The following is a 21,698-nucleotide window of genomic DNA, read 5'->3' as shown; positions in this document are numbered from 1 at the left end:
AGAAAGCTTAATATAAACCATAAGCTTCAAACATTTTATTTCCTACCTCCATTACTTATAAGTTTTAACATATCAAAAGAGTCAATTCTAGTTACACTTCATAGTTATAACTGCATAATAACATCAAATATCAAAATCAACCAATGCCAGACGATAGTAATTGGGTCAGCTACAATAGAGCATCAAATTCCTAAATTGATTTATTTTCCAGACAAGGGACCTACGAGCCTAGAGAGCGCCATCAGTAAAGATACTTCTTGCCACCACCACCACAGTTGTAGTTACCCTTGCTACCTCTAGAGTTGCTGCCACTGTCATAATTCACCCTAGTGACCTTCTCCTGCTTATGGTACTCAGTGTAACCTGCTTTGTCGCCAACCTTCACAGTTGAGCTAGTCTTGTACTCAGCCTTGTATCCGATTTTCCCCCTGTTAGAGTAATCCCCACTTGAGTACGACTCCTTAGCAGTCTGGCGCAAGAAGTAGCTGCCACTCTGCTTGTCATAGTTGTTGCTCCTGGTGGTCATCTCATAGTTCCAGCACTAGCTCCGCTCTGTTTTGTGCTGATAGTGGTATTGTCATTCGGTGAATATATCAACCCAATCGTCCCCACGTAGTGATTCTTCTGGTTTGACATTTCCTGCAAGAGCGCAGCAGGATTATTAGAATAAGTGAAATTTAAAAATCAAAGAAAGCATCACACACGGAAATCATTGAAGCATTAAGCATTAGCAGTTTAGCACAGATAAAGGTGGTTTCAAATTCATACTCAAATATTCAAATTAACTTCCCTAATTACTTTTCACTCGTAAACAAGCATCTACAATATATGAAATACCTCCATAATTCTTTCTTTTTTTTTAGCCAAATAAATTTCTCAATAAAAATCAATTTAGCCTTTTTTTTTCCTAGGGAACATGAATCAAAGAGAGAAATTATTGGAATTCCATTGATCAATAATATAAAAAAAAGTTAGTTACTGGCCATTTCGATCTAGATTAGTGAGTAAATTTGGGGAGAAAAGGTACAAGACTAACAACCACCAAGGAATATCACAGAGGAGATATACATGAGCTAGGCTGACATGAGGATTAAACAAGCACAGTATGAAAATAACTCGATCTAGCATGAGCCTGCGACAAGCTTGACGAATAAGAAGCTAAGCATGCAAATGGAAGAGCAGATTCAAAATTTGTTATGAGCACGACGGGTGGACTTGCGAATTATCCCACTTTATACATCTAATTTACGAGAAATATAAAATTAATAAGGGGCTCATGAACCCAGCATGTGCCCCAAATCATGCATGGGCTCCATTTATTAATAATCGGCATGAGCTCAACATGATACTTTGGAGTACTTTTTTTTCTTTCAATCTCTTTTTTATTTATTTTTTTAACCTGTTTGAAGCACGATTAACTTGTGGGCCTCCAAGATCTACCCCGTATCAAACTTTACCTCCCATGAAATATTCCCGACATGCTAAGCTTGGTTTGGTAACATAAACATCACCATCACAAATTCACAAGCATTCAACGCAAGAATCTTAAACCGCGTAAAAATCACACCCATAAACAGAATTAAAATCGTACACTCCATGCCCACGTTAATTCCAAAATCACAGGGCTCCAAAATTCCCAATGAAGAAATTCAAAAACTTCAAATTCCTAAATACTTTCCATTTCAAGGCCGTAAATTACCTACCATTATCCAACGTGACGTAATCATTTTAATCAATAAAATAAAAAAATGCTGCGCTGGATACACTTAATACCTTCCACGTTGACCTTCTGCAATATCTTTTTTCCAACAGTCCAAAACGGTCTGACAACTACCCAATCACACCGTCCCACGTGGCCAACCCCGTTACTTTCTCATTAATTTGTTTTATTCTTCCCTTTTAATTCACCACATAATTAATTAATTATAATTAATTTCTGATTTTTTTTTTGCATTATTCCAAAATAATCTCCGCCATCGCTCCAAAAATCCAAATTTTGATTCAGTTTTTCGTCGTTTTTTTTTCGAAATTATCCCCAAAGTGTGTTTATAATTGCTTCTAGGGTTTCATTTCTTCCTCTCTTTGTGAAGTATAAGCAAAGCATTTCAGTCTTTTTTAATTTTGTTGCAATTTGGTTCGAATTCATCAATTTCGTCGGAATTCAGGTATTTTTCTTTGCATTTTTGCAGTTTTTTCTTTGTTTTCATGTTTCAGGTATTTTAATTTCGTCGGAATTCAGTATAATTTTTAAATTTGATATTGAGTAATTGTTGTCCTTGATTAAGTTATTAATTTAAGATTAGTGAAAAATTGTATAATTGCACTATTATAGCTACAAAGCTATTAGTTTTGAGCAATTTCTGTGTTTTTTTTTTTTATTTATATTTATTATTATTAAAGTGTTTATAAAGTGATACATAAAGCTTAATTTCTTTGCCAGAAAGAATTCTGTCCAGAATTTTGCAGTTTTTAGTATTGTGGAATTTTGTCTGTAGTTTCTCAATTTTGTTGGCATGAGAGATTTTTTGAAATTCCGATAGTTGCAAGGCAATATTGATGTTTAAAAAGTCAGCGTTGCGAAATCTGAGCAGTTAATTTTGATGAAGTATGTTGTAGGTGGCGGTTTAGAGGGTAGATCATTGGCTGGTGCTTTTGGGTTGATGTTGTGATGAATGATATTATAGCAAAAAACTTGTTTCGTAGTCATCGTAGATGAATCGACTTAACGGAGCGTTGGTCTAAAGTTCTTGTACTATAAATACATCAGGTTCCATTGTAGGATTAATGATTGGGAAGAAAATGACGGGGTTGCTGGTTTTTGTATTGGCATTTGTCTGTCTGACAAGTCAAGAAAAAGTTGAGAATATGTTTCACGGCGAATTAAACCCTTATAAACTGTAATGCAGTGTCTACAATGATCAATCTAATATCTACAGCGAATCTCTGTCACCATATTTAATTGAAATAGTGAGAGGATAACTGGATAAGTTTGACAGATTGCAATCTTTGTGCATAGAGCAGTTGTTTAACAGACCAAGTTTTTCGAGTTCTAATTGACGTCTTCTAAATTATTGGCTTGTAAATGGAGGGTTTCCTTTGTGCATTCGGACCAAGACTGACTAAATTAGGTTCCAGCCAAAATGAATTGTATAAAGGGTCTAATGGTAGGAATACTGCCATTCATTTCATTTGGCGAACATTAGAAGTTTATCTGCAAAGATAAGGTGTGAGTGTTGGGTTGCTCACTTACAGTGAGAAAAGTAAAGTTTGGATTTAAATTAACGCTCTATACAATTAAGACAGGTGCCTCATTCCTATTGCCAATATGAAAAGGAACATTGTATCCCCTTGTCTTCTCCATTCCTGAGCTTGAAATGGTACTGTAGGCTCCATTAGTAAGAATAAGATGCAAGACAGATTTCACACTAGCCGTTCTAGAAAGACCATTCAGTAATTGGGGAATGTGCATATCATTTATTGTTATACGCGAAATTTGATTGATATTCCCTCTGCTTATTAGGTCACAGGGAGTTAAGCTCTAGACAGGCCCTTTTGATTAGTAGAAAAATCAATCATGGAAGAGAAGATGCTTTAGATAGTAAAAGCTTCTTATAAAGTCAATGTATTCTGGAAGTCTCTGCGATCTTCTAATCTCTGCCCTTAATCAGCATAAAATGAAGCAATCCTGTTCCTGCTGTATCCTGTTTTAAGTTTTGAAGGAAAATTGTGATGGTTTGAACTCCCCAGCAGCCCAGTTTAAGCCATTGCACTGTGGGTTTTTGCTTGCCTGTACTCTCTTCCCCATAAATCTTTTAACATTCCTACTGCAGATATTCACTAAGCAAAGGATTAGTCACTTTATGCAATACATGGACCAGTGTTTTTTTTTTTTTTTTTTTTTTTAAAATATGAGATATGGGTTTGATTCTCTTAGACAGGTAGATTATAATAGGTGTCTAACTTGAAATAAATACTAGCATAAGAGATTAGGAGGAAATAATTTATAAATTTTTGTAATACTCAATTTCTATATAGTGCTTATACCTCAGTGTTCCTAGTTCCTACCATTGGTTGATGTGTTTTTATTGAAAATAGCGCTAATATGACTTTTGATACATAGAATTTGAATCTGTTCATATACTAGTAATGTACTTTTGGGATAATGTTTCTGCTAATTAGCTCTCCTCTGATTATCTCCTGATGCAATTCTTTTACATTTTTTTGGCAGCACCTGCATATTGTAATCATTTGAATTCTGCACAGAACGGGCTTTCACAATGGCTCTATGATATAGAAATTATTATGATTTTCTCATTACCATGGTATAATCTTCCTGATTTTTGTGGTTTAAAATGGAGATATCTGCTCTATTGACGTCGGCCGGGATCAATATAGGCATTTGTTGTGTGCTTTTTTCATTATATTCTATATTGAGAAAACAGCCAAGCAATAGAAATGTATACTTTGGACGTAAATTGGCACAGATGCGATCAAAGCGTAGTGATCCTCATTGGTTTGAGAGATTTGTGCCTTCTCCTAGTTGGATTGTAAAGGCCTGGGAGACATCTGAAGATGTAATATTGGCTGCTGGGGGATTGGATGCTGTTGTATTTATGAGAATGCTTGTATTCAGGTGACTAATCTTGACTTTCATACTCATTTAAAGTTGTATAATTTGTATATCAGTATCTGCTTTGTCTTTATTTGATCTACATATTAACCATAGATTTTTGTTTTAACCATATGTATATCAGTATATGCTTCGTCTTCGTATTTGTACTGTACAATCGGTTGTAATTGTGCATGGTCCAACCAGGCTATTTTGCACAGTATTCTAATGATGGTTGAGCTGTAATATGAGCTGTTAACTGGAGGGAGCATGAAAGACAAATATGGAAAAAGAAGCTCCAGTTGAATTGTGTCAAAAAAAAAAAAAAAAAAAAAAAAGAATTGTAAAATGTGGCCATCTTTATCGACTATCAATAATTTCTTGATTGTATGGTCCAATTTCGAAATGTGAAGTATGAAAAAATAGAGCAAATATGTAATGCAGTCTATTTTCTTGCCATTTTAGATAGATTACTACTAATTTCTCAAATGCCATAGGCTCTTTTTGGTATGGTTCAGTATAACTTTTTAAACTAGACTAGTAGGGCATTGCAAGGGGAATAATTATGCAGTTGCTGTACTATATGAAACTTGTCTTCATTTATTGGTCTTGTACTTTTGTTCCCTGTACATGCTCTCTGTTATTAGTCTTTTTACCCTTTTGATTGAATCCTGCCCTTTTCTGATAAGTGTTCTTATATATATATATATATATATATATATATATATATATATATATATATATATATATATATATATATATATATATATATATTTGCTATTTCTACAATCTGATGCTGTTTAATTTTTTTATTGTGCAGTATTAGAATTTTCTCAATTGCAGCTATTGTGTGCACTGCTATTGTGCTTCCCTTAAATTACTATGGTCAAGAAATGCAGCACAAGCTCCTCTCTTCTGAGTCGCTGGAAGTGTTTACCACTCAGAATGTTAAAGAAGGTTCTAGATGGTATGGTTGCATCTTCCTATCTAGTGTAGTTGCATATCTTTTTTTGGAATTTCTGGGTATGCAAAGCAAGATTTGTGATTCCTTCAATCTAATGTTTATAAAAGATTTTTTTTAAAAAAAAACATCTAGATAGTGTGTGTGTGTGTTGTTTTCCCGGTTTTTGATACAAGCACGTACTCACATATGCATCAAATGGTATTAGTTTAAGAATTTATGACAAAATGACGCATTGATCAATTTTCTTAGTGCTTTGTTGGTGCTTTAGTGCGTAATGTTTCTACTTTATACTTCTTATACTTGATCCTTTGGGATTCATTGATCATTTTCTATGTATTTTTTCTGTTGAGGCCCTTGGGAAGTTGGGAGTTTCTTCTTAACTTTACTTTTGGGGTCGGAGTTATTGTTGATTTTGAAAATTTGGGATGAGGCGGTGTTGAGATCCTCTCTTACCCACTTTTGCGAGAAGATAATTCATCCTTCACATATTATTTTTGGTTGAGTAATTGCAAATTTCTTTATTTTATTATTATTATTATTATTATTATTATTATTATTATTATTATTATTATTATTATTATTATTATTATTATTATTATTATTATTATTATTATTATTATTATTATTATTATTATTATTATTTTTATTTTAGGCTGATTTGTCCAACAAAAAAAGATTATGGTAATTATCTTATATGCTGCTATTTAGTGTAATTGTTACTGCTGTTTTCTTTTTCAGGCTTTGGGCTCATTGTCTTGCACTGTATATCATTTCGTGCTCCGCATGCATTCTTCTCTACTTTGTAAGTATAAACATCTTGAGTATTTCAAAATTATAGGCCACTTGCCCTGATTTCTTAATTATATTATATTCTTGTAAATATTAGAAGCACATATACCTTATGATTCATCCGAGTGTATTTTGCAACTTTAGTTATACACATTTGAGGGGTTGTTGTTCAAACTTGCTATTTTAACGCATCATATGAAGACATTGATGCATCACATAAAGATGTTGGTCCTTTACACTATGTTTGGATAGAGAGAAATGGAGGGAAGGGAAAAGAAGAGAAAGAGAAGGATGCATCATCCTTTGATTGAATACCTAATAAAAGGAGGGAAGGGGAGGGAATGGGAAGGATCCATTTTCCTTCCCTTTTAATAAACTATCCCTCCATTGTTGGAGAGATTTGGAAAGAAAAGGGGTGTTCACCTTCCCCTTCTCCTCTCCTCACCTCCCTTTCCCTTCCCTCTTTTTCCTTCCCCGTCACTATTGTTATCCGAACATAGTGCTAGATTGCAAAAAGATGACTACAAATGGCTTACAACAATAACAAAACCAAAGCCCAAAAAATAATGGGGTTAGCTGCATAAATTATGACCTATCTCCTATAGCCATCCACATGAATCCATTTTTCCATTCACATGATTTACGAATCTATCTAGTGCTCCATTCTTTTGCAAATCCTTTATGGCATTTTAAGCTTTTTAATTCCCACTTCTCGTTTTTTTTTTTTTTTTTTTTATTTTTTATTTTTTATTTTTTTTTATTTTAAATCTTGGTTTCTTTTGAAATCTTTATTTACACAATCCTCCATCTTCTATACCAGTGCATCCTGATTGCTGTCTTACATTCTCATACCAATATAGATTTTCTCTTATCTTATCCTCAATGTCCGCAACTTGAATTTTTTGTTGAGTATCTACATTTCAAACTTTATCTGTTAAGGTGTTCTTACACACCCATCCTAACGTACAACACCTCTGCTACAATCATCTTCTTACTATGCTCCTTAGATACCTAACATTTTAACTTGTATAATAATCTAATTGCTTTGCAGTCTTACGTAAATTTTCTTTTAACATAAAAGGCATGCTTCGATTGCTCAATAATCCCATTGTTGTTCTCTATTTGGGCCACCTAGTCTATGAGTTACATCTTGATCAATATCTCCACTTCTGTGTGAAATTGATTTGAAGCTTTTAAAACATTCTTAATGGGTAACTTTTTGTCATCAAATGTCACAACACACTTTTACTTGGTTATACTTCAACTTAGCGTAAATTTGATTTTTTTTTTTTTTTATTTCTAGCTTTTGTCTAAGTACTTAAAGCATATCTTTGTTGTAATTAATTTGTAATAAGGTAATCCTCTGTTACTCCTCAAGATATTTGTTTTACGTGTATACACATACCCTTTAATCAGGTCAATATAAAGTTAAAAAAACTTAATAGAGAATTCTTTTAGTAAGATATATTAATTATTGGGCTATAGTTTGGATTTTACAATATAACAAATGTGGCCTACTATTATGATTTAGAGGTCGTACCAAAACTTCATTGGCTACTCTCTAAATCTGGAAGTTTATTTGTGTATGTACAATTTTGAAAGGGTTTTTCTCACTAGTAGCTGCTGTAATTTCCTTCAGGAGAATAAAAGTATTATTAAGAGGCGCCTTGCGTACATTAAGGGATCTTCTCAAGATTTAAGTCAATTTGCTGTACTTGTTCGCGGGATACCTTGGTCTGCAGAAGAGTCATATAGTACTTCATTGAAGAATTATTTTACGAAGCATTATCCATCTTCTTATCTTTCACACCAGATGGTATATCATTGTGGAAAAATTGAGAAGCTGATGGTATGTTGACTTATTAAGTAATACTGTAAATAGTCTGGCTGTAAAAATCCTTTTTAACTATTTACAAGTTTTAAATGTGTGATCTTGATAAAATGGGTGATTTTGATGCTTGCATGCTGTTGTGTAGCCTTTTATGTACATATAAAAGGTTTTTCTTGCAAGTGATTTCTATACAACCCTTCCTCCTTTATCTTAGTAGCTATCATTTCTTTTCCTTTTGTCTAAATTTTCATATTTCATCTTTTTTTTTGGAATTCCTTGTGTTTGTTGGAGGTGTGCATGTGACCATGATGACATATTTGGAGGACGTGTTCTTAGAGAAGTTGTATAGCCTGGAGATTTTGCCTGATGGGGTACACGGCTACTCATTTGGAGGGTGTAAGAGATAGATAAGGTGATTTTAACAGAATATGTGGACTGAACTTAGGCATTTGGTACTTTGATGGAAATGAAATTCCTGGTCGTAACTGGTTTCCAGTACAGCCGACCCGAGATTCATCAAAATGTCTTTAATTGTGGCCAATTATATCAATACCATCAACTTCAGTACTTTAGGACAATCCTTATTATATTCGAGGATGACTATGCGACCTATTTTCCTTCTTTAGACTTCAGTGATTGCACAGCACACTTATTAGGACAGAGTAGGAAAATTGGTAATGGTGTCGGGGTTGGACTTTTGGACCTTAATTTAAAAACCTATTCTGACTGTCAAATTTAATTTTCCTTTATCTGACCTATGTTTCCCATCCTTGATGTGTTTGATATAGTTATTTTAACAGATCCTGTGGAGAAAAAGCGCAATAATAGAATAGATAAATTACCCATTCTATAGCGTTCTCTGAATCTGCTGTCCTTATCAGCTGACTGTTCTATCATACTATGTGAACTTGGTTTCTTCTCTACAAAATTATGAAGTCTTTATGGTATCAGATATGTTCTGGTCTTATTGCAACTTATGAAGCCTTTCATTTTGTTAAAAGTGTTTATGTTAGTTGGCTTTATTATTTTTATCTTTATCATTGCTGGCTGTCCATGCAGTTTCCTACCAAAGTGTTACCTATTTATGACTGGTAGTTAACGTATTTGATGCAGAAAAATGTCAGGGAGATGTACGATGTTCTCTATCATGATAGCATTCCTTCCTGTCACTCATGCGGTCTTCCAGGTGGAGGGCGTCCAAATGTATTTAACATTCTTGTTAATGAACCAGAAGTCATTGAAAAAGGGAAGCTTGATTTGCAAGACTTGCGTGATAGAGGAAAGGTTAGAAATGATAATGTCACCTGTTATGCTACTTTAGTACAGCTGTGAATGTGTCTGATTTCTACTTTCATCCTGCTCACTTTCTATTTAGCAATAATTATCGCTGAAACAGTTTTTCTTAATTATATTCATGGTCTTATGCTTATTGATGCCTAACTTTATATTATTAGAAGACGACTTGTTCTCTCTCTTGAGATTGGTGGTGGGGTGGGAGGTGTTTTTTTTACCTGTAGCAGAGTATTCTTGTTTGATGAAATGGAAGGCTTTATGCTCTATATTTTTTTATTAAACACTAAGATAGTTGATTAAAATTTGGTATATGTACCATCGGTTAAATGAACAACTGATTTAGGGCGTGATAAATGTCCTCGGGGGCTGGGTACACCATGTTCACTTCATCACACATCGACTTGAGATATAGTAAATTAGTTTCACATTACCTGTATACTAGGTAGGATAGGATCCAAATTTCTATCAGCTGTTGATATGGTGGGTTATAGGGTATAACCTCAATCCTGCCCCATCAGGCCAGGCCAATTGGTCTCTCTCCTAGTATAATTTGTCTCTTCTGCCTCCAATCTCTCCATCACTATGTTGTACAAAGTAAACGTCATAATATCACAATATCAATTATTATTCTTGGTAAAAAAAAATTATGGTGATATTAGATGGGTATAGGGTCATTTTTGTCAAAACTAATGAAGTAATGTGTAATGTTTGATATTGTATCAGGCAATTGTAACAGCTGTCATTATTTTTAATTTATCACCATAGCTAGAAAGTTGCTTTACCCTCATAGTAAGGACAATTGATTGTAAAGTTATACTCTTATTAAGATGGGAAATTCTAGCTGATGTTTTTTTCATCATTTTCCTTGCCAAAATAATGACCATATCACTAAAAAATAAACAAAATTCCACTTGGAGTTGGGGATTTTTTCATTAAAGATTTTGAGCTTTAGTGATAATGAAAATGCGAAAATGAATGTCATTGTCTGGTTGTAAGAAGCTTTATGTGAAGCCTACTCGTTCCAAACTTCCAATGCAGGATGAATACATAATCTATGCTTTTCCAACTTTCATAAAACTAATGTTTTTGTAGATGAAGGAAGAACTTAGTCTTCTTATAGGTTTTATAAAAGTTTATGCTGTAATAGGATTCTTTTGACCCCCACACTTTTTGAATTCTGTAGCTATCTTTAAGAGTAATTAATTAGCTTTTGATTCGTCCCCCCCCCCCCCCCCCCCGAAGAATTTAGCATACTTTTTCTAGTGGCCTGCTAAGCATAGCAAGTAGCAACCTACTTCAGATTGTGATGTTTTTATCGTTTAGGGTTCCTCTTTTTGTTTATTCCTGACGTCTGCTTAATTGTTGTGTAATTGTGGGTTTGGGGAAAAGAATAGTTTAATTTTATTGGAATTTTAGAAAAAAACATTCTGGTGATATTATGGACTGGACCAGTAAAAGAAAAGTCAGCAGCCACTGCAGCTAGTCAATGAAGGGCTGTATTTATTAGTTGATATCTGATGCTAGTGTTAAATGTTAAAAGGTTTATTAAAATTCCCTTGCTTAAATTCCAGCCAATGCTTGACTATGAAGAGCTATTTTCACTGGGAATTTTGTCCAAGGTAACCCTGTGGTGTTTTATAATTTATATGCTTCCTTTTATTTTTAAAAATTATTAGTCACAGAATTTCCATCTAATGACTATTATCTGCAGTTTGTCAGTCTTACCACCCCTCGCATCCACACAAATTAAAAAAAAAATAGCATGTTATTTATTTATTTTGTTATTAGGAAATTCTGGGCGAAGAACATCATTAATTATTTCAGATGCAATTCTTGGATTAAGTATATTTGTTGAATTTCCTTCATTTTTAGATAATCATGTGGTATCTTTTGAAGTAGTTATTACTCTTTTTTTTTTTTTTTTTTTTTTAACTGTGTAGCTGCTTCTTTTGTTCCAGGAGTGTCCATCTGCTTTTGTGTTCTTTAAAACCCGCTATGCAGCTGCTTGCGCTGCACAGGCTCATCAGTCATCAAATCCCATGTTGTGGGTCACGAATCTGGCCCCAGAGCCACGTGATGTATATTGGCCAAACCTAGCTATTCCATATAGGCAATTCTGGTTGCGAAGGACAGCAACTCTTCTGGCTACTGCGGCTTTTCTGGTCTTCTTTATTGCTCCAGTTACTCTTGTACAAAGTTTGGCTAATTTAACACAGCTCCAGCAGGCGTTTCCCTTTTTGAAAGGACTTCTAAAGAAGTAAGTGACATGATGTTATAAAAAGATGTTTAATTTTTAAATACAGGTTGAATGTTTGATTGAATTATGTAGTTCGTTGATGATAAAACAAAATGACAAAGAGATTTAGCATTAGTATGTTTTGTTAGGCAATGCAAAATTTTAGGGGATTACCTGTGTATGTGCAAGGCTGCTAATAGTTTGAATAGTGAAAATTTTTTACTATGCTCGTTGGACAACAGTGGAAGATTTCTCTTCTCCAGCATCCTGTGTTTGTATGGAGATGAACTCTGAAAGCTGAATTTTGTCTTCTTATTTTTGAAGGCCAGAAAGGCATAACATTTTTTTAAGTGTTAATTCCAGTGATCTTCTTGAAAAATGCTACAGAGGACATTCTAGAATATGGCATTGTTCGAAGTAATATATGTTCTTGGCTTGTAGCTGTTTGCAGTTGTGGATCTGGGACCCATTTGTCACCCTATTGTCCAGCAAAAGGGCTTCTGAAGGCTGCATTGCTTGATCAAATAGTTTTTTATAGTGCATCATTTAGTACTTATTTTTTTTTTCTTTTTGTTTCCTTTCTTCAGGCCGTATGTAAGCCAGCTGGTTACAGGGTACCTTCCCAGTGTCATACTGGTATTGTTTTTTTACACCGTCCCACCATTGATGATACTCTTTTCAACAATTGAGGGGTCAATTTCTCGTAGTGGGAGGAAAAGGGGTGCATGCTGCAAAGTCTTGTTTTTTACCATCTGGAATGTTTTCTTTGTTAACATTGCATCTGGAACTGTGCTCAACAAATTGAACGTCTTTTCCCAGCCAAAAGACATACCTACACAACTAGCGGCTGGAGCAGTGCCTGCAGCGGTAAGTATGTGTTGTTTTCGTTTTATAGCTTTTTAGTTGTAGATCCCTCCTTGCTATCACTTTTTTCTTTATCATTGTATTCTTCTAAGTATCTCCTGCATGGGCTGCATCTCAGATTGTAGCATATCTCAGTATAGCTAACAAGCTTTAGACAGCCTTAAAAAGTGTTTTTTTTTTTCTTTAAGTACAGATGCTTGGTCTGAGACTTTAAGTACAGATGCTTGGTCTGAGTTTGTGTCTTTGGTTGTGCATTTAAAGAGTAATAGTTGTGTTACATGGACTCAGGTACTCTTGTCTGACTCAGCCTTTTTATAAAATTTCTTTTTGGGTAGGGGTGGGGGATGGAGTTTCATTATTCCGACCAGAAATGATCAAAGATTAGTTTATAAGTTTTTCTAAGATAAAAAACTGAATAAGGATTTGAGAGTTTCAACTCTTGTATTAATCACGAGGGCTGTTTATGTGAAGGGTTGTCTAAAAAAAATGTGAAGGGTGTGTTCTTGTCATCTAGTTGCTCTTCTTTCCTCTGTTTAATTTCTTATCTTACAAGAAAATAATCTTAATTTGAGGCGTATGATATGAGTTAGAGGGAAATATGCAAGGCACAGTGTGAAGATTTAAAAATATAAGTATATGGTTCCTCATTGAGATTTGGAGGTTGCAGGCTCAACTTGTGGAATTATGCTGCACATTTGTTGCTTGACTTCCTGGACTTGCTTTGGCAAAACCTCTTGTGCAGGGTTACTTAGACTTGGCTATCACTGGCATACATTTTATATGTTTTTTTAAGCCCCTTAGCAACCTGCATGGCTGCTCTGCTTGTGTGACTGATCATTTTGTGTTTCATAGAAAAAAAGGTTTCATTTAGATGATGCTGTAGAGATTTAGTTATCTGCTTAGGGTGCTCATTTGGAATTCAAGTTGCTCATTTGGAAATAGGCTGCATATACCTTGCATTTTGACTGGCATTGGTTGGACCCTCCTGCATAGGGTTCTATTTTTATCACTCTTATTATTTACTCTGTATCAAATGCTATGAATTGCATATGTTTAGCATACAAGTTTTATTAAATGCCTTAAATATAAGTCCTGTCAGCATGCATGCTCTACAAATTTTACTGATTTTTTTCTCACATTGTTCTAAAGTTTATTAAAGATGTTGTAGCAAGGGTTTGTCTTACTTATTTTTACTCACTAAAACTATGCAGGTCAAGTTCTTTATGACTTATGTCTTGACATCAGGTTGGACCAGTTTGGCATGTGAAGTTGTGCAACTCTGGCCTCTTCTCTGTAACTTCATCTATAAGTTCATCCTCAGAAAGAATCATGGCCCATTTGATGGAGAGTACACCTTTCCGTATCATTCTGAAGCACCTAGAGCCCTTTTATTTGGACTTCTTGGTTTAAATTTTGCAATCTTGGCACCTTTGATGCTGCCATTTTTGCTGATTTATTTCTGCCTTGCTTATCTTGTGTACAAAAATCAGGTATGCTTTCCCCCCCCCCCCCCCCCCCCTCCTTCTAAAGTCACCTTTGTTTTTCCTTTTTCAGTAATTTGTTCATGGAGTTTTACCTCATGATGCAAAATGCTTCCCTATTGCTATTGGTGTAAATCCTTTTTCTTTCATCTGCATTAAGAACTGCAAATGATAAAGATAAACCTCTGGGAAAATTGTTCTCTCGCATTAATTATTTGTATGCAAGAAATTGGAAGAATGAAAGTATAGAGGTAAGGAAGAAGAGGATTCAGAGAGAAATGGACAATTGATTGTAACTTGGTGCAATTAAATCGTCAAATGATGTTTACAAGCCCAGGTCTTAGAGTTGCTGGACAGTCCCAATATCCCAACTACAAGCTAAGCTAAATTAAAAACACTCCACAATTTTTCAATTCATTTGTTCCCCTCATAGACCACCTCCTTGTATAGATATTCATTCTGCTTTATTCTCTCCCTCTCTACTCTGTTAGTTTGAATCAATTAACTCATCTAGATATCTCATTGGATCTTGCTGTATACGTTTTGATCTGCATCATTAAAATATCAATTCTATAAATTTTTATTAATATATAATCAATGATAATAATAGCCAAAGATTTTCATTAAAGACCACGTAAAAGGCAAATGAGTAGGACTTAGGAGAACAGAGGGAGTACCTCTCAGCTTATTCCCCAGGCTACCACATAAACCCTTATTATCCTTCCCCTTTGGACTAGTTCATTACATATCATATTATTTATGTTTTCTACTGGTTTATTTTTGGGTTGGAATATGTGTATCTTATGATTGGCATTTGAACATGATCATATATGCATCATAACAGCTTGCTTTAATTTGAACTGATGCATCCTTTTGCACATAATTTTTTTTTTTTTTTTTTTCAGATTCTCAATGTTTATATCACGGATTATGACAGTGGTGGTAAATATTGGCCAATTGTCCAGACCTCAACAATATTTTCTTTGGTGATGGCACAAATTATAGCTATGGGAGTCTTTGTGTTGAAGAAGTCGACAGTATGCTTAGGATTCACTATTCCATTGGCTATATGTACACTGTTATTCAATGAATATTGTAGGCGGAGATTTCTCCCTGTGTTCAAAAACATTGCTTCTGAGGTAACATATTTGATATTTGTGGTGCTTATCTGTACCCCTTTATTGTAATCACAAGGTGTAAACAAGAAAATATGAATTTGATGGATTGCGTAATTGCAGGTTCTTATTGATTTAGATCAGCAAGATGAGGAAAATGGGAGGATGGAGGCTATATATCAACGGCTTCAATCTGCCTATTGTCAATTGGAATGGCTTGCATATGGTGGCTCCAGACCAAAAACAAAGTACTTGTGTAACGATGAAGACATTAGGCACACTCAAGAACTTAAGCCAGGTCTGTCCTGTTATTCCTTTTTTTTTTTTGGCATTGAGAATTTTATTGTACTTGTATCGATACTTTAGCAACTAATGCGTGGATCGGACATGTTTTGTTATTGCAGAAATTGAATTTAGTCAAGAAATTACATCAGATGAATCTGTAGATAGACCAAGGCCTACAAATCACAAGACAGAAGTCGAATCCAGTCCAATTAGATAGTAAATCATTAGGCTATATGATTGCTTTTATATTCTTCTTCCATTTTTGATCTTCTGGAAGTGTATAGTGGTATAGACGTATAGTGGTGATATCTGGTTGAATCAAGGCTTGTAAGAGCAAGTTGATTCACAATATATTTGTATAGATCGACTTGTATAGGATTTGAGGCAATACTTTTGTTCTCTGCTTCTTTTGTTCAATTATACAAACAAGACTGCATTCTTCCACATTACTAGGTTGCAATATACTTTTCTGGTTCATAGAGATCCTTATATGTTATACGAGTATACAAAGAAAAAAGAAAACAGAAAATGAGTTTACAGATTATAATGGTATACTCCGTAGTAGAATTTACTATGGAATTTGGTAGCTCTTCGGCTTTTATTTTTTATGCTGTGCTAGTGTTGTGTTTTTCAAATTTTTTAGTGTGATTTGCTGCTCATTGTCTTTTATTATATGTCATCAACATCAGCATGGTCATTGCTTTTACTGATTCCTTAGTACTGCGCAACATGTATTCTATCAATCAATAACTATATACTAAAAGACACACCAGCAATGACATGTGTTATCTCATGGTGTGTATTTAGTTATTTTTCTTTTTTTAAAAAAAAAAATTATTGATTAAGGAAATCAAATTATTTACAAAAATAACATTATTTTATATACATATTCCATATTAATAAGTAGTAATTATAATATTTACAATAAAAAGATTTCACAAATCTTTCTAAAATATAAACCAAAAATCATACTCGCAGTAATTTGTGACCTACTTTATAGCAAGAAAATAGGAAAAATGGAAATAAATAATCCCACCTTTGCCCAAACTAAAAATAACAAACCCACCTTTTGATATTTACGAAACAAACCCATCTTTGTATGTAATCTTCTTTTAATGAACCTTGACCTGTTGGTGACCGAGTTTTGTAGGTTGAATGCCACGTGTTAACTCATAATTGGTGCATTTCATTTTTTTAAAAAAAAAATACAAAAAAACAAAAAATAAAAAAGAAAAAAGAAAAAAAAAACCCCAGCCGCCGTGAAACCCTAGACTTTACCCCCTCCACCACCAAAACCGGCCGGCCTCCCTCCTTAACCACTGAAAACGGCCGGCCGTCACCAGTCCACCTGGGAAACTGAGGACCTTCACGGGTTTTGGTGGTTTTTAGGGTGTTAATGAGAGATTTCGGGGTGGTTAAGGAGTTAAGATGGCGTCTTTCGGGGTGGTTAGGGAGCTTGGGTGGTGTTTTTCGATGCTGGTAGGGAGGTTTTAGGGGTTTTCGGCGGTTAGAGAGGGGTTTTCGGCGGATGTGATGGTTTTAAGGGCGGCAGTTGTGGTGGTTTATGGTGGTTTCGGGGGTAGGATGTAAGTCAGGGGTGAAATTCATGGGTGGCTTTGGTATAAGGGGGTCCCGGTCGACCGTTTTCGGGGGTTAAGGGTGGCGGCCGGCCGGTTTTTGCTGGGGCTAGGGCAAGGTTAGGGTTTCGCGGTGGCTTGGGGGGTGGCTGGTGGGTGGTGGTTTTTTTTTCTATTTTTTTTACATTTTTTTTTTGTCTTTAACTTATTTTATTTGGACCAATTATCGAGCGACACGTGGCTTTTAAAATATAATAAAAAAAAACATTTTAACTTGTTTAACAGGTTATAGGTAAAAAGGTTCATTAAAAGAAGATTACATACAAAGGCGGGTTTGTTTCGTAAATATCAAAAGGTGGGTTTGTTATTTTCAGTTCGGGCAAAGGTGGGATTATGTATTTCCATTTTTCCCAAGAAAATATATAGCTTTGATTTTTTGCCTACTTTTGTTTTAGTTGTGTATTAGAAGCTACAATTAAAAAATCGACATATCACATACTTTTATTATTTCTCGACTAATTTATAATAAAATACTATATATAAATGTAGATCACCGTGCATTGCACGGGAGCTAACCTAGTTTATATATATAATTATAAATTCTTCAAAAAAAAAAAAAGCTACAAATATAATTCCTTGGAAAAAAAAAATCTAAATCTATAATTATATTAAAGTAATTACCTACAATTTTTAGAAGCAACCCTAAAGGTTTAGGAGAGTGAGTTGAGCTGAGTATAATAATTTAGTAAATATTACAGTACTATATTTTAGTAAAAATAGTTTGTGAAATTCTTATTGGTGACCTTCAACTTGTGATTTGTGAAACACAAAAATGGTAACCCTCAACTTGTGAAACACAAAAATGGTAACTCTTTTGAAAATATATTATATAAAATGACCCTATTTAAGAATATTATCCCACTTATAACCTTATTTTCACAAATGTCGGAGTAGTTAATTTTATGGTTAATTAGATCTATTTTGTTAAAATAAAAACTAAAAAAATTTACTCTACCACCATTCCACCAACCTAGCACAAGTGGACAACATGGAGGTTTAGAGCACTCTCACTCATGGGCATAATTTTGCCCATGAAGAGAATTAAGGGGAAAAAATGAGAATTATAGCTCCACACTCATGGGCAATAAAAATTATGACCGTGAGGAAAATGGCAAATGCCCATAGCTATGGCTAATGGTAAAAGCTACAGTGAAGGTGGGCCCTCCATGTTTAATTATAAAAAAAAAAGAATAACAAAACTTGAAAATGTAAAAAGGAGCCATTGCTTGTGTTTAATTATCGAGCATATTTGGCAAATTTTGGTCCTGAGCATCAATAAGCTTGTGTTTAATTATCAGGAAAAATGAAAATATATGATTTTTTTTTAATTAAAAAAAATAGGTAATGTTAATGCTTTATTGTTTGATATGTAAAAGTCGATCAATTGAATAAAATACTAACGTCGTTAGCATACACAATGTACAATTTATTGTTAACATTCATAATCATACAAATAATTAGATGATGATAATAATGGGTAGGAGAGAGAAAAAGTAGGTGAGAGAGAGTGGTGTGGGGTTTTATTTTAGCCCATGAGTGTGTGAGAAAGGCATGATGGACCACTACCAGGTAGGGACTCTCATGCCCAATACCTGGGGTATATTTGTCATTTAACATATATTGGATAGTAACTTCATTAATAGTTACCACATGAGTTGGCAGTAATAAAAAGTAGTTTCTCTCTCATACTTTTGGAAAAAATACCACCACTGTTGTCAATTTGTCATTGCCGCTTTCCTCCATTAATATCACCACCAAAACCAAAGAAAATCATCGTTATCATCATCTTCTTCTTCATCAATTACATTATGGTTTACATTATTGCACCGCCTTACCACCACCACTATCGGATGTCCAATAACAGCATACAAATCAATAGTAGTAGTATACAATCACCAATAACAGTTTATTAATTAACAATAACAGTACAAACTTAACCTAAACCAAAAGTTATAAAACGATAACATTTAAATCAAACACATGAAATTTCCAAAAAAACAGAAAGCATATAAACCCAGATTCACAGATAAATGAAATAACTTTTTAATTATACTAATCAGCCAATAATAGTATACTAATAAAAATAACAGTATACTAATAAAAAATAACAGTATAACAATTAACAATAACTGTGTAAAATTAATAATAGTTATAACTGCCAAATAGTTTTCATCGTCGACTTCAACCCCAATCATCCAAAGCTTAGATGAATAATCATCCTACCTGATTTGTATATTAACTACAAAAGCTTGCAAATTCCATGGAAATAGATCAGAGCTTTGCGCTTAATTTCGTTCCACAAGGGAGCTTGACTTTCCCTCGAGATTTTCGATCAATAACCACCATATTTGTTATCTCCTCCAGATCTCCGGTGAATAGCCACTGGCTATGATGCCATTTTTGAGAACTCCGTCTAATCCTCTAGTGTTTTTTCATGGAGAAATAGTTTTACCCAACTATTTACCCCGATTAAGGTGGATTTCCATATTTGGGAGGAAGTTCTAGCCAAATTCCCCTCTCTGAGCTACACCACCGACGCCGATCGACTTTTTTTTTCGCGGCAAGAGCAGCAACTAAAGGGGTGGGGGGGAAAGTAACTTCTCTCTCCTCTTTTTTTTTACCCAACCCTTTTTCATTTTACCCCCTCCCTATTTTATTTTATCTTTTTTTAATTTGCAAATATTATTTTTTTATTAGGGTATTGGACAGCGGGGCCTATACCTGGTAAGGGGCAATAGTTTCTCGTGTGTGAGAAGTTATAAAAATAAAATGCTCATGAGGAAAAGTGGAAAAGAGGAGTGAGAAAATGGGGAGAGAGATAATGGCATTTTTTTTTTCACCCATGAATGAGATTAGTCTTAAATCCAAAGTCCAAAGAGCTTATAAGTCAGAGAATTTGTATGGGCTTGTTTCCCCAAGGTCTTTTAACCTTGGCAGAACTCGACTCTATTATTTGATTAATACGGTACATATTATATGTTCTGTTTTCTTCAAAAAAAAAAAAAAAGTTCCTCAATTTGATTTGTCACTGTGTACACTCTTTCAACCATCTTCATGATTTATGCATAAAAATTGTACTTTGTAATAATTTCTTAGGTTCATTTCAATTCTCAATACCCCTTCTTTCACATTAGTTGCAACAGTTTTTATTTTCATTCGTTTTATTAAAGTTGTAACACTACTTTATTTAGAAAGGACCTAACATTATTTATCCCACTATCCCCACTTTCACAAATATTTTATTATTTCTCTTTCATATCAACTCCACCCACACTACATTTTATTATTATGTTTATCTCTTACAAACAATACTTTATACTTTGTATCATAAGCCTATAAGTCTAGCTTATAATTTTTTAAAATATGAGTCAATCCTACTGTTGCAACTATGCAAAACGGAAGGGGTATATAATATAAAAATATTAACTTTTTATACTGTATTTTTTAAAATAAAATCTTCCTTCTCTTAACATTAACACACGTAAATAATGTAACAACTATAAAACACGATCACGTTCATTATTAAGAAAACAAGCATAATTTTTTTAATAATTACACACGCCTATTTTATGGGAAATTATATTATTACAATGTACAATAAATCAATAATCTAACATCAAAATACAAACGACCCTTAAAAAAGTAAAACAAACGACCCCGTCTAATGACTTGACGTGACGATCTTCCGTGCATGGCGTGGTGATCATTCGTCTTCGTCGTTGATCTTAACCGTGATCGTCAGTCGTCAACTAATAATCATCATTTATTCAACAATTTCTCATTTTTTTTAAAAAATAAAAATTATTTAATTTCACCTATAAATACCCAAAACCCTTCACCACTCCTCACCCCACAGGCACAACTCAGAACCCCATTTCAGAGGAGAGAGAAAATCCACACAAAAAAAAAACAAAAAAACCTCCATTCCCCAACAATGGCGGTTACCATTCAGGAAAACCCACCTCCATCCCACAAAGTCCGGCACTACACCATCACCATCTCTTCCAGTTCCACCCACAGCCACACCATCTCCACCACCGTCACCTCCCACCCCGGCGCCGCACGCGACTGGATCCACCGCACTCTCTACCAATACCGCCGTAATCGCCACCGTCTCATCATCGGCCTCGGCGTTCAGTGGACTCCAAACACAATCTCTCTCATCAGCAGTCCCGCTTCCACCATCCAGCTCTGTATCGGGTCTCGCTGCCTCATCTTCCAGCTCCACCACTCTCTCTCCTCCCCCCGCATCCTCTTCGACACTCGTAACACCTTCGTTGGGTTGTGGAATCACTCTGATGCTGCGAAGCTTCTGGAGTGTGATCACAAGCTTGAGATGGTGAAGGGTATGCCGATTGACCTCAGGAATCATGTGTTTGACCGCCATGGGAGGTCGCTTCAAGGTGGTTCGATTGTTGAAATAGCTGCACAAGTTCTGAAAGTTGAGATTGAATGGGATCGTGAAACTTCAATGACTGATTGGGAGGTTCATCAGCTTAGTCGCTCTCAAGTTCGTCAAGCTACTGTGGATGCTTTTGTTGCTTTCGCCGTTGGTATGGATGTTCAAGCTTGGAATCTTAACAATTATATCTGA

At 34.7% G+C, this 21,698-nt stretch overlaps 2 protein-coding genes across 3 annotated transcripts; both read left to right on the top strand.

The window, feature by feature from the left end:
- Nucleotides 1-1,949: 1,949 nt before the first annotated feature.
- LOC145606592 (hyperosmolality-gated Ca2+ permeable channel 2.1-like) lies at nucleotides 1,950-15,948 on the top strand. Of its 2 annotated transcripts, XM_081662383.1 has the most exons (13): nucleotides 1,950-2,165; nucleotides 4,229-4,633; nucleotides 5,430-5,576; nucleotides 6,312-6,375; nucleotides 8,002-8,211; nucleotides 9,307-9,477; nucleotides 11,058-11,105; nucleotides 11,445-11,743; nucleotides 12,310-12,589; nucleotides 13,798-14,076; nucleotides 14,973-15,206; nucleotides 15,306-15,480; nucleotides 15,587-15,948. In XM_081662383.1, the coding sequence occupies exons 2-13, from the start codon at nucleotides 4,353-4,355 to the stop codon at nucleotides 15,682-15,684; spliced, it is 2,286 nt and encodes a 761-aa protein (XP_081518509.1). In that variant the 5' UTR covers nucleotides 1,950-2,165; nucleotides 4,229-4,352; the 3' UTR covers nucleotides 15,685-15,948. The 2 variants fall into 2 exon arrangements, with proteins under 2 accessions (XP_081518509.1, XP_081518510.1); XM_081662384.1 differs by lacking the exon at nucleotides 11,058-11,105 and having other exon boundaries at nucleotides 1,951-2,165.
- A 5,090-nt stretch (nucleotides 15,949-21,038) lies between these two features.
- On the top strand, nucleotides 21,039-21,698 carry LOC145607629 (uncharacterized). Its single transcript, XM_081663220.1, has one exon. It carries the CDS (start codon nucleotides 21,039-21,041, stop codon nucleotides 21,696-21,698), a length of 660 nt encoding a protein of 219 aa, XP_081519346.1.

This window comes from Chenopodium album, chromosome 23, assembly GCF_948465745.1.
Source record: "Chenopodium album chromosome 23, dcCheAlbu1.1, whole genome shotgun sequence".
Lineage (NCBI taxonomy): Eukaryota > Viridiplantae > Streptophyta > Magnoliopsida > Caryophyllales > Amaranthaceae > Chenopodium > Chenopodium album.
This window is presented reverse-complemented; position numbering and strand designations above follow the sequence as displayed.